The sequence below is a fragment of the Triturus cristatus genome, chromosome 3_1 (genome assembly GCF_964204655.1).
Source record: "Triturus cristatus chromosome 3_1, aTriCri1.1, whole genome shotgun sequence".
NCBI lineage: Eukaryota > Metazoa > Chordata > Amphibia > Caudata > Salamandridae > Triturus > Triturus cristatus.
Window position 1 is genome coordinate 512,157,927 of NC_140583.1, and position 13,381 is coordinate 512,171,307.

Sequence of the window (13,381 nt, forward strand, 5' to 3'; positions counted from 1 at the left end):
TCCCAGGGAACAATGGCTACCGGCGCACACGTCAACGGTGAAGGGTATACGGATCACAAGGTCGTAACTCTTAGCCGCCGAAGAGTCCAACGAAGGCGGCAGAGGCACACAAAAAAACGAGGGCGGGGACCTCAACAAGCACCGCCCTGCTGCACTCACTACTGCCCCAGGCTAGAAAAGAGGTAGCTGGGCTGGCAAGGTTGTTCTCCGAGGACTAAGGCAGCCTTGCAGAACGGCCCGGTGGGCACGACGCCTGTACTGGACCCTTTGCAGTGTAAGCGCTCCAACCAGCCACACCATGGAGCTCTGCCTGTGCGACGTCTTGTGGGGCTGCGCGATGCTCTACCTAGTCCTGCAACTCATCAGGTTTCTTCGGGCGGATGGGGATCTCTCCCTTCTCTTGGCTGAGCTCTTTGGAACCTCTCCAGGTAATAGTGGTTTTCAAGGTTTTTTACTGGGAGGAAGGGGCTTGGGAGCAGGGTGGAGATCAAAAGTGCCTCTTAGGTACTTCTTGTCACGATGCCCCGCTCCTGTCTCACTCGGTAAAATTTTTGTTCAGGTTGTCAGGTATGATTAGTGTTTTTATGACCTTGTCAACAAAGGCAGTCGCTTTTCGTTTGTTTTCCGTGTTCACATAGAGCTAAACAACTAACCTCGAGGCGGGACATCATTTCTAGTTTGTCCTGTGAGCTATTTATTGTTTGTGGGCAACGGGGCTGAGTGAGCAGTATCTGCTTTGCCCAGACCACTGCTGGGGGCGCAGTGACAGAGCACTGCCAGTTCCTCCGAGCTTCCCTTTGCTTAAAAGGGCGTCCTGGGCGAAACCCGTTTTGACGCTCCGTCCCACACTTTTCTTTGGACCGAAGTCGCAGCAAGGCTGCTTGCCTCTAGGAGCTCCAGAGATCCTCTGAGTTGGTGTCCTGTGGGCTCAGGACGCATGATGAGGTTGAGCCTTGCCTATGCTGCCCCTGTTACTGTAACATCTGAAAGCTTTCGGTGTCTCTACTCCGGAAATGATTGGTTCAGGAGTTTTGCAGTCATGTAATTCCTGACCTGGAGACGCGCAAAATTGCGAGTTGCATGAGTTTATCGCTGAAGCAGGTGAAATCCCATATGAAGGCACCAGAGCAACAGTGCCATGTAGGGTTGCCTTTGAGATGTTCACTTTGCAAACATATAGACAATGCAATGCATATCTTATAGGTGGGCGAGCTAACACATTAACTGGAAGATCCGAGCCAAGGGTCGACTGTTGCTCTAAGAGCCCGTGCATGAGTGAACCCTGAAAATAGTTGGCATATAATCATGTGAGATCCATTTAGAATTCAAACGTATGACCATTTTAAACATGCAGAAGTAAGTGTTTCCCATCTTAGACCAGATTATTATTAAACGTGATCGTTTTTAAACAGGAACTTGAAACCTCTCTGCTCCCTGGCGACCAGGTCATATTGAATTAAGTGTCAGTTGTCATCTGTACCCTCTATGTGCGCGAATTTCTTTTTTATAGGTGGGGCAACATTATAGTCAATCGAGCACAAGAGGTGTTCCATCATCGCTCACTCTGACTGCAAGTTTTTAAAGGTGCTGTCATGTTTGTTATCTAAAAACAAGCATTGGCATAGCCAATAGGTCTCGCCTTTGGGACCTTATAAGTGTTTAGCCATGCAACAGTTGCATAACTAAATACTTATCATGTCCCAAAAGCGAGACCTATTGGCAATGCCAAGCGGCCGCGAAAGTAATCGCGGTCAAGCGCGGCACGCGCGCACATGTACTGTAGCTCTAGGCTGGCAGCACTTTTTGGAGCCCTCTCAAAAAGTCTCGCCAGACCAGCGCATGCACTGGGTCAGACGAGACCTAAAAAGGACATCAAACTATCCACCCTAAATTGGGCAGGCGGTGTAATGCCTACCTCTGATGCCCTCTACTCTGTTAGCATGAAACAATAAGAGAGAGACCCCACATACCAAGGGGACATGGATACGCTTAGTATTGAAATTGCAAATATTCCCCTTAGAGTATAAACACAAAAACCACACAAACCACTCAAACTTCACTATACATACACCCCAAATAAAAAATACAAAAAACATATTCAAGTACCACCGAAGTTTGGAAAAATATATTTAGCTTTAATACTTTTATAAAAATGTCTTTCATATTAATCTTCTCTGTTAGATATCACCTTTATAAAAAAACACATATACATTTTTTAAACAAGCTTAATTGGCATTTGTATGACAGTACAATCCAAGATGTGGGTCATAATCAAATACAGCAACCATTGCCAAGTTCTCAGTCTACATCACATCAACTCAGACCGCAGTACCCACTAAGGGGGAAAAAACCCTAGGAAGTTTGTCTGTCCCATCTTGGGGGCTCCCCAGCATCATCTTCGGCTCTGACCCAACAATCACCATCCATGTCCCCAACCACTTTCCCCCAAATGTCAAATCCCCCTACCCACCCTCCATGCAGTACCCCCCACACCCCACTTGGTACAGTGTCACAGACCAGCACACGATAACCAAACCAGAGCCCTGAAGCACATAGAGTGTCAGGCCAGTTCCAAGGGAGTGGGTGAACCCAGCAGGGCAGCACAATATGGGTCCTGGCCAGTTGACCGTTCAACAGTTCTCCCCTCCTACTGTCCTATCCCCACATCAGCCCTCCACTGCCACTTAAATTCAGCCCTTTAACCCAGGATCTCCAAGGGCCACATTGTAATCTGCTCTTGCAAAGTGTATGAAACCTAGACTCTTTTTACATCTCTCAGAAGGACAACATTTTCATAATCTGCCCATTGGACCATCTCTCGTTTCCACCCCTCCACGGTAGGGCCTACCGCAAACTGCAAATTTAGTGTAATTTGCCTTATGACGATGTCTGGTGGACCGCCACTGTCAAGCCGACAGTGGTGGTCTGCCTGACATCTAGGGCTGTGATCTGCCGGCAGATTATGATGCCAGTGGTTGGAGTGCAGCAAGAGGAGGGAAAGACCGCCACCTCAGACAGGCTCAAGGAACCCGTCGGGCTGTGGTTAGAGCCTATTCTCTACAAATGGGGCGGTGCCCGCGGAGGCACCACCATAGGAATTAGGATGTCAGTTTTCGACAGCCTTTTTAGGGTGGTCCAACTGCTTGGCACCCGGTGCATGGATGTTTAAAAGCATCCCTTTTTCTATTTAGGCTTGTGCAGCACAAGCTGCAAAAGAAAAATGGATCGTTATGACCGCCTACACGGCGGTCGTATCATAATTGGGCTGTCGGGACCACCGACTCTTTGTCGGATGGTCTTGAGTCCGAAACAATGATGGTCATGCCCTAAGTGAGGATAAACCCTAAGTCCAAGAACTTGGACTTAACCTTGTGCTTAACAGGGCATAGATAGTACCCCAATAGGCATGCCGCCTGTGCAACAGCTATAGTTCGACCCATAACAGCATTGAGCCAGGCCAGGATCTAACCCCGATAAGCTGTGAGCGTTGAGCATTCTGCCCCTAACGTGGTCAAATGGCATTGGTCTGCAGAAAAATCGTATTAATTCTGCCAGTGGTCAGATTCGCCCTAGTCAGAAAGTAGAAATTAATCATTTTAAACTATGCATGTCTAGACACTTTCGGTGTCTTTTCCAAGATTTATCCCACAGGCCTCTTCTGTAAAGGACGTTTCCAAGTCTAAAAACACATATATATCACAAAAAGATAATAAAAAATACAGAAATCAATAATGAATGCAATCACAGTAGGGAGAACGATTAAGACATATTCATCAGTCTTCATAGCCCAGGGCTCTACTCTGTCAGGTCATCAGAAGCGTCGTTCGTGGCTCCATCAACAGAAAGCTGACAGTCCTTCTGCCCCAAAATAGAACAGGCAGACTGTCATTTTGGCAGACAGGGTACTCTATTGCATTTGCAATGGAGCACCCTGTCTTTCAAACTCTAAATCATACCCTTAATCATCATTAACAAGGTAAATGCATTTCACTGATAGCCACTGTTGGGGGGAAAACAAATACATTTTTGTAAGAAAAGAAGAAATAATGGTAAAATGGATTAGTAAAATGATCATTAAGTGAGTAATATGGACAAATGTTAGTATCTTAACGTGGAAATGGCAATATGCATTCATTGCTGTGAAGATGCACTACATGAATACTAAACTGCCAAGCCTAAGAAAGCAGTGAGAATGGTCTGACGTTAAAGTATCTTGGATGGTGACTCATGTTTTTGCTTCTGTAACTCCTTTATAGTATTAAGATATTTATCAATGACTTAAGTCTTTACTTTGAACAAATAGGTATAACGAAGTTAATGCCATCAGCACGGCATGCTCTAATGGAATAAAAGAGTGTGAGACACTTGCTACTGACCTCTTTAAGTCATGGATGACAACTCCAGCCAACAACCCGTGAGTATGCCTTCAGTGAATCATAATTTTTATTTTTATTTGATATATTGCAAACTATCTCTAAGGTAAGTTTTATGGATAGCATCTTTAATTGCAAAACAAGAAGTCTTGTCTATCATATATGGAAGACAGTTGAGATCAGATTTTGGAAAACAGGATGTGAAGTGAATCATGTGTGAGAACTTGGAGGCGTGGGTAAGCGCCGATGGAATAGGTTGAGAGTTACAATGTTCACTGGCAATCTCTGCCATCCAGAGGCCTCCCAGGCCATGGATGCCTGGATTGGCCAGGCAGAACATGCCTCATGAACCCACTGCAGCGGGGCAAACTCACACAGCACACCTGAGACAACATATATGACAACAATTCGGCCTGCACAACAAGGGACCAGCTAGGGCACTGGTATGGTTGTGCTCCCTGTGGCCGTGTGCAATTAAGGTACCCACCCCCTGCGGAGTGTACCGGTGGCTTGAATGGGTCACGTCTGCAGTGAACTATCTACCAGAGGAGCCATATCTGTGATCCCTGCAGTGCCTAGAAAAACGAGTGACCTCTGCTGGCCCACAACTTGCTGAGGGAACTGAGGAGCGGCCGATCCCGGAAGGGCAAAGAGGCCCTCAGTCCGGGATGTGCCCCTATCACCACTAGCCCTCCTGGACTTCGCAGACATCTCAGTATATACACAGCAGAGCCCCCTTTCTTTCCCCTTGAAATACTCCTTGCCCCAATCACCTACTCCTCCCTATGCACACAACACTGAGAAGTTGAGAAAAGTACTGAACTCGCCACAGGGCTAGTGACTTAAAACGCTTATCTACTGTGCTGCACAGTGCTTCATATTTTGAGGCGAAGGACGCCCGGCCTGATTCTATATATATGAGTATCTGCAAGGGCACTTACCTATTTACTTGGCTGATTGACCCTTCAACACTGATGCCCTGCTACTTCCGCCTTGCCTGCTGACTGGGCATTTACCCGACCTGAAACTCATTGACTTATCTGCTGTACCTTTCAATACCATCCTGCCCGTAACTCTTCACGAGACACAATAATGGGCAAAAGCTCAAAAAAAGGGCTTTAACCACCCTGGTTCCTGCTAGGAACCGAACCCTACTACAGTGGATGCAATGGCTGTGAATACTTAGCCTTCCCGAATGGAAAAACAAGGTGCGACCCTGGACACAGTCCTTTAGGCCATCACTGCCTCTTGCGAGGCATTTGAGCTGAAGATCAACACTGTGGTCGCGGACATCGGACTAGTAAGGGATGATCACATATGGGTGGCTTAGAGAGTCACAACTATAGAGCGGACATTAGAAACCATCACTCTGGACATGACCCCTGTGACCGAACAGATATCACGCATGGAGGACAGAGTTAAAATACTGAAGAGTGGGGCAGAAGACTCTGAAAATAAGGCCAGAGTAAACAACCTACAAATTATTGGCCCACCTGAGCACATATAAGGCACCAGTAGAGACATTGCTATTTTTCTAGAGAAATGGCTTCACATTGAAGCGCCCCCCAAGGGTCTGTTTCAGTTCCACGCCCTCGAATATACCCACTGTGTACTTGTGTGCACACCTCTGCCTGGAGCGGCTCCAAAACCAGTAGGGGGCAAGCTCTTATATTATAGCGACCAAGACAGTATCCTGGATCGGGCTGAGCTTAGGAGTGACATCCTAGTGGAAAACCAAAGAGTGAGGATTTTTCCAGACTTCACTAGAGAGGTCCAGAAAATGTGGGCCTCCTTCACTGATGCTAAGAAACTCCTTAGGACTATGGGCATAAACTACGCCATGCTGTTTCCCCGCAGGCAACGAGTGACCAATGGAGACGAGGTGCAGTCTTTCATCCTCATGCCAGCTCCCCCTGCAACAGTTCTCCTGTCCAGCTTGCCTGCAGTCCTCTACCCTCTTCTGCCTGTGTACCTGCTGCCCTCTGTTTGTGCCTCCTCTGCTCGTTTCTTGCTCGTTTTTTGCCTTTTTTGTCCTCTGTTTTGCCCTGTTCTGCTCTGTTTTGCCTTTACTGCTCATTTTTCTGCCTTTTTCTACTTGTCACTTCCTTCTTCCTGCTATTTCCCTCCTACGTTCACCCAGCGCCCTGCCCTCCCCCAGGACCTGCTTAATGGAGGCCCCAGCGCGAGGTCTCGTACCAGCTCCCCCTGCAACAGTTCTCCTGTCCAGCTTGCCCGCAGTCCACTACCCTCTGCTGCCTGTCTACCTGCTGCTCTCTGTTGGTGCCTCTTCTGCTTGTTTCTTGCTCTGTTTTGCCTTTTCTGCTAGTTTTTCTGCTCTCTATTTTGTGCTGCTCTGCCCTGTTTTGTCTTTTCTGCTTGTTTTTCTGCCCTCAGTTTTACCTTTCCTGCTCGTTCTTCTGCCCTCTGTTTTGCCTTTTGTGCTCGTTTCTTCCCTCTTCCCGCCGTTTCCTCAAGACCTTGCTTTTCAATAGAGACCTATCACGCCAGCACCCAGATACCCCCAGGGGTGACAGTGCTGCGCTCTACAAATGCTGAACGATCATTACTCCGGCTAAGCTCTGGAACTGGATAGATCGAATAGACTGTCTCCCCCAGACAGAAGAGTGCTCCAGAGCCACTCCTCCCAGGAAAACGTGAACTGGCGGACAAGGGCGAGCCCACTCTCCCTCTCAGGACCTGCAGTAACACCAGAGCAGTGAAAGTGGTGGCGGCTATCAGCGCAACTCAGTCCTGCCGCCCTTCTGTGGTTGGGGACAATAGCTCGGGGGAATCTGACTCGTAACATGCATCGGTCTCCTCCCACAGCTCTTGGAACTCATTGCCCCTGGTCACAACAGGCACATCGGACAAAATAATTTGACTCAATGGCTCCTCTCACGTGTGTTTGTGCCTGAATGCCATACCTGCACTGATGTTTGCCAGTAACTTGGCCATGATCGGGATCTGTTATGCTTGTTCCCTGCTGGATGGAGTGGATGTGAGGCCAGGAGGTGCTGTGGCTGGTGCAACCCCCCACACTGAAGTGGTGTGGGTGATGATTGCACGAGAGTTGAATGTTGGTTTTCAGGTTTTGTCCTGGGGTTAGAGAGTTGAGATGTTAGATTTTGGTTATAGGAGTTTATTCACTGGAATGCCCCTACCCCCAACTACTGTAAAAAGTCAGCCCCCCTGCCCACCCCCACGGTAGAACTCCATTATGCAATTACGATATGGCAACCCCCTTGACTTATACATTTATCAGTAGACCCTCAAGATGTATGGGCATACCGCACCCCTGTCTATGTTTAACATGTTTAACATGGACTATAACATTTTAAGTAAAATATTAACTACCTGTCTCCTCCCCTGATGCCTGAACTAATCCATGTGGATCCGGCCTGATTCATCCCAGGGCGCAAGACAGCGCACATTATCTGAAGGCTTCTTGTGATCCTTGATGTGGAGGTAATAGATAAGCACAAGACGGTGACAGTAGCAATAGACCAAAAAAAAAAGCCTTTGAAAGCATTCGCAGGGACATCCTCTACGATGTACAGATGGAAAATGAGCTTTCAGGGATGTTCGTGAGGAATGGGGGATCCTAAAAGCTAAAAACCCTGTACACTTGCGCATGTTTTATATTCTGCCATTTATTAATGGGTGGTGTAGGGGTGTTTAAAAGTAAATATTGGACATTTGAGACACCATTATGCAACATGTTTCCATATCTAGGTCAACAATGGTCCACAGATGGGGCCGGTGCTTTCTTCAGGACTAAGGTCCTGTATGTCCCTTTATAAGTTCCATGTTACAGGCTTCAACACCCACTCAGTGTGCATGCAAATATACTATACCAGCTCCTAATGGCTGCATAAAGTCAATGATAGGGTCCCTAATTTTGGGACAGACACACGTCATGGAGGATTGGGACGAGGGGAGCCTTGTAGTCACACATTCATCAAAGGTCTCTCCCTGCCGCAAGCACCTATTTGTGCGTCAATCGATACGGGAATTTTACCATTTAATATCCCCCATTTCTCATAAACATCCCCGAATAGTCCATATATCTACAACGTGGGCCGGCCACCACTAGAGCGTTCTCTGGTGAGCGCGGGATGGCCAATGATGAAGCATGACACCCGGGGGTTGTGAGGCCATCCCGGTCTTTTTTGTGAAGTCCACCTCCCGGGGTCCTCACTCCAGCTATTGGGACATGAATCACTCTGAAAGTGAATGAATGATGGATGTCTGGTTTTCATAATTGAGAGCCTGTTCTGGGTATGTCTGCTTTATTGTGGTTATCTTTATATAAGGGAGAGTGCAAACGGTTACCCACATAATTTTCACTCATTCCCCCAGCCCTCCAAATGAAAAGGTTTTTGTGTATGTTGTCATTGGTAGAAAATGCAACATGGCATCTAAGAACACCAGTTTGCTGCAGTTCATTGCCACTTATTGTTCACAAAAAAACTGCAGCAGAAATCTGGAAGATGCAAAATCTTTCTTGACAGACATTAAAGGCTATTAAACACCACCACTGACAATGCCAATTGGTCTTGCTTCTATGTAAAGGTAAGCGAGACAGGTTGGCATTGCGAATCCTTGTTTTGCCCTAAGCAGCAGGTTCTTTCAGCTCTGTGAATTGAAAGAGTAGCTAGAAGAATTTGATTTTGTGGAGCAGGAGAGGAGTGTATATCTTACAGCAACAGGAAAAATCTGCAAACAAAATGGTTCATGCTAGCCTGATGTGCAGTTGTTTAGGACAAAAGGGAAACATTGGGCATCATAGCGTTGGTGGAGCAAGATAAGTCTACTGCCTTAATGAATAGAATGTTCACTTTGACTATAGAAATGTCAGCATCACTCTCCCGCACAAGTATATCTTCATTTTCATTTTCCACGTTTCCCATCCCTGGGTGGCCTTACTTCATGTGGTTACACTTCTAGAAAGTACAAATCTTTGCCAAAGACCTTCTTGGTAGTGATCCAATTGCAAAACATGGCCTCTTTATTTTGGCATAACTTTGGTATTCCCTCAAAAGTACCGTAAGTACTATACCATGGTTTAACAGCTCAACAAAGTAATCTGTGTGTTGATCATACCTAATGCTGCTACACAGCCATTTTCTTGCTTCCATCAGGCACAGGCGCCATGAAGCTATGGTGAGTTCCTGCAATGGCGAAGATGGTTGTGGCCCTGATTTGGGCTTCACATGCCATAGAGAGTGTGCGGGCCCAAGCTAATGACAGGCCCTGGCCATTGTTGTGATCGTTCTGAAGGTCTTTGCAAAAGTTAGATTTTGTGGAACAAGTTGTTAATTGGTGCATAGTAAGGCCTTTGCATCCTACATGCACTGTTTTGCCGTAGTCTTCTGTGTGCAATAGGTCACTTTCTTTGTTTCTAAATTTGTCACCATTTAATTTAGAACTGAAGCTCAGGCTACTGATTGGGTGCACGAATCAGGTGCCCTTTCCACACTCCCGGCTGATATAGTCCAGACTTTTCAGAGAAGGAACACAACAGTAAATGGCAACACATACGCAGTAGGAGCTACTAAGTTCAACAAAGTGGATCGTTCTGTGGTGACGTCTCGGGTTGGTACTGTCTGAGCCTGGGAGGGCCTATGGCTAGTCCCTGATGCTCACCTACACTCTGCCCAGTCATCTCAGATTATCTGGGAACTGCTATCGGTACTTCACTGTAGCTTAACTTGACTGTATACCAGTGACCTCTCTACATAATGTACTCTGCCATGTGCACCTTAATCCGAACATTCCCCACCCTCCAACCTGCCCATACACCTTTCATATTGTGCTGCTGCTTCGCCTCATATTTGACAGTCTGCATCAGGGTACAACCTGTACTTTACTTTGCTCTACCGACAGCCCCACTTCATCCCTTGCCATTAGTTGCACCGCGACGTTTTCAGACCGCACCTGGGTACCATCTGTATAATGCTTTGTGAATTACCACCTGCCTGTCTCTGCCTGGCACATATTTGCTTGTCTGTTCCTGTAACTGGGTGTGTCCAGGAAACAGACCCTTCATATCTGGGCATTGCCTAAATGCCATATGTGTTTGGAGGGTTCATTGAAGTCCTGTTTGTCACCTGCATTTCCCCACAGATTCATGACTTTAGCTCATCATTGATGTAAGGCACAGAAGGCCATGAGTCACCCACTGCCAGTAATACAAGGCTGAGCAGATTGTGCCTCTAGTTACAATGAGAGTGGATACCCCTCTGCCTCCTCTTATCTGCTCTCATTGATCCTTAAACCACTGGCCATCATGCCTAACACCTTCACATGCTCACAAATCCTCCTCAGCAGTTACTCACCTACAGACCCTCAGCATCTGTACCACTCCTGAACCCTGGCCACCCCTCAACTGCATCCTGTTTGATGTTTTCTGCTCAGGCACATGTCTGGCCCCATGCATGTCGCATACAAATAGCCATCTTCCAAGCCTCCACTCGTGCACTTAGAGGCTTTTCTCCCCTCATCCATTGCCATGCTAGGACTGTCTGCCCAGTGCCTCACTATATCACTTTGTTTCTGCATTCTCTCTTCTCTCTTTTTGCATTTGTCACCCCGAGTGGGACGGGTATGCTCAGACGTGAGTCTCGTGCTCTCCACGCCACTGGAATCAAGCTATCCTGCCTGAAGAGGGGTGAAACCCCGAAACCGGTCCTAGGATGCTTGTTTCCGGTCCAGGGAGGACCAGGCTTGACTGTTCGGGCTGCACTGTTCCTAAGGGGCACAGGGTCAAGACTGATTTTCATATGGCCAGGTCTAAACTGGGGTGGCATGGTGAGCAAAAGAATGATGGCTTTAACCTAGATCTCTTGACTGGGGGTGAATGGTTTGATTTGTTCTGCATTCCATCCACCAATAGTTCTTTTTGCTGCATTCTCTCTTCAGCACAAATGAAGCTCCTCTCCTGTAGTCACTCAAACAAAATACTCTAGTGTCCATATACCCCACTAAAACCAGTGGTATTCTCATCCATGTGTGCACCTGTGCTCCTCGCACAAGACAACAGTGTTTTGGGCCACACTAATGTCAATCAAAGCAAGGTCGAAATGGCAAATGCCGTGCACAAGGGTAGCTTGCTAACACTCACCACCAGCATGTTCTGGCTAGAGCCACAATAATTCCTCACCTTCAGTGTGTGCAGAAAATGGGGTCACACTCTGTGCCTGTAATAGCACAGCTAGTCCGTGGCCTGAAGTCGCCCATTGTTAGGCTCAGTACAGCATTGGTTCACACATGTTCCTAGGCAATCTCACAACCCTTGATTCGTCCCCTTTAGTTTTCTTGTGTAGAGAAGGGCTCTAAGGAAGAAAACAAGAATTTGCATTCCTACCGCGTTTCCTCTGTTTTTTTAAGGAAATTGAACAATAGGCTACTATTCCGGCACTTTTGTGTTCAAGATGGAAGCTGTGCCTTGACAGAGACAGATACAACAGAAAGTGGAAGGACCAGGGATCCCCTTTATAGCTTAAAAGGGGCAACGATCAAATACAATGCAATAAGAATCTCTTTTTACAAAATCTGCATAGGGCAGAATGTTTTGGGTTTAGGAACTAAGATTTTGCATGCTCCAGATGAAAGACTCATCTTCATAGTCACAAGTGGTAAGGAAGACTTGGACTCAGAGTAATGAAGATTGCCAGTAAGTAATTGTCCATTAATGTATTTATCTCGCTATCATTTAGAAGTAGCAAACAGTGTGTATACTGAGTATATCTGAGGATTGGGTGCCACGGGGCCTAATGTGGAACCTGACGAGGCTTACGAGAGGGCTGTGGATCAGGAGGAGTCCTAAGGCACAGTGAGGCGGAGGCAAATAAAGAGCAAAACAAAAGCCTAGAGATTTTACTCGTGCTCACTACTATTCTCTTTATTCTCTTAGAATCACACCAAATCTGAGGTCCACCATCTACTGCAATGCCATAGCAGCAGGTGGGGTAGCAGAGTGGGACTTTGCGTGGCAAAGGTTTACGGAAGCAAGCGTGGCAACGGAGGCTGATAAACTGAGGTCAGCAATGGCCTGCAGTCGCAATACAACAATCTTAAGCAGGTGAGTGAGAACAACTCTTAATAAAACAGGGGTTGGGATGGACTGGCCGAAGTGTACCCTCCCTTTATAAACTACAAAATCAAAGAAGATACTGCAGACATAGAACCTAGTCCTGCAAAGTTACAAATGATTGGGGGAAACAATTTCTACCTGCCTGAGTGGTTCATTTAAAAGGGTGAAACCCTCAACCACCAACCTAGGTGGCATGCTTCATCATCGGGTTAAATCAACACACTGAGGCAGGTATACATTGTCTTCTCCAATCATTATAGAACGTTTTAGGGCTAGGTTCTGTGTCGATAGTTCATTTTGATTTTGGAGTGAGAACAACTGTGGTGTCAAACAAAGCAATATAAAAAGAGGAAGTGTCAAATTATTGGAGAGGTGAAAGGTCTTGGGTTTAAAGCCATGGATGACTTTTAAATACATTTCACTGGAGATATTGACTGTAGAAAAGGACTACCAAGTGTATCTTCTCCTTCTGTTGCCCTACCTGTTGAAACTCCTGCAGACCCCATTTGAATCTCAGCTTTAGTCGCTAACCTCGGTATTTCACAGGTGTTTTCAATGACACGTTTGTTGGCCACGGGGAGCGTCATCAATGGGGAGAAGCATTTATTGCTTTACAAAGGGGACATTTGAATTTTAACATCTGGATCATCTCCCTAAGCCGTTGTTTATTATTTTAGTATAGCTGTGATCAGAGTCTGCCCCACAAAGCCCTTGCTGAAGCCTAAAAATGTCCACAAGCACAAAGGCACCAACCCAGAAAATTCAACCCAGCTCCATGCCTAGTAGCCTACACCGACCGACACCTTTTCAAACCAAAGGCGACGCTGCAATGAGGTCCCCAGGCCTGCTGGGGGAGCCAGTGCTCCCCATAGCTATATTCCATTCAGGAGAGTAAGAGAACGTTTTAAAGAGC

The 13,381-nt window shown here is 46.7% G+C and overlaps 1 protein-coding gene across 1 annotated transcript in view; it reads left to right on the forward strand.

Annotated features, from left to right (window-relative positions):
* The window catches only part of LOC146860507 (aminopeptidase Ey-like), a 188,991-nt gene that overhangs the window by 161,828 nt on the left and 13,782 nt on the right, over positions 1-13,381 (forward strand). Inside the window, exons 16-17 of the mRNA XM_085644419.1 lie at positions 4,304-4,414; positions 12,289-12,456. Coding sequence (XP_085500545.1) covers positions 4,304-4,414; positions 12,289-12,456 — 279 coding nt within the window. The remainder of the gene's footprint in view (positions 1-4,303; positions 4,415-12,288; positions 12,457-13,381) is intronic.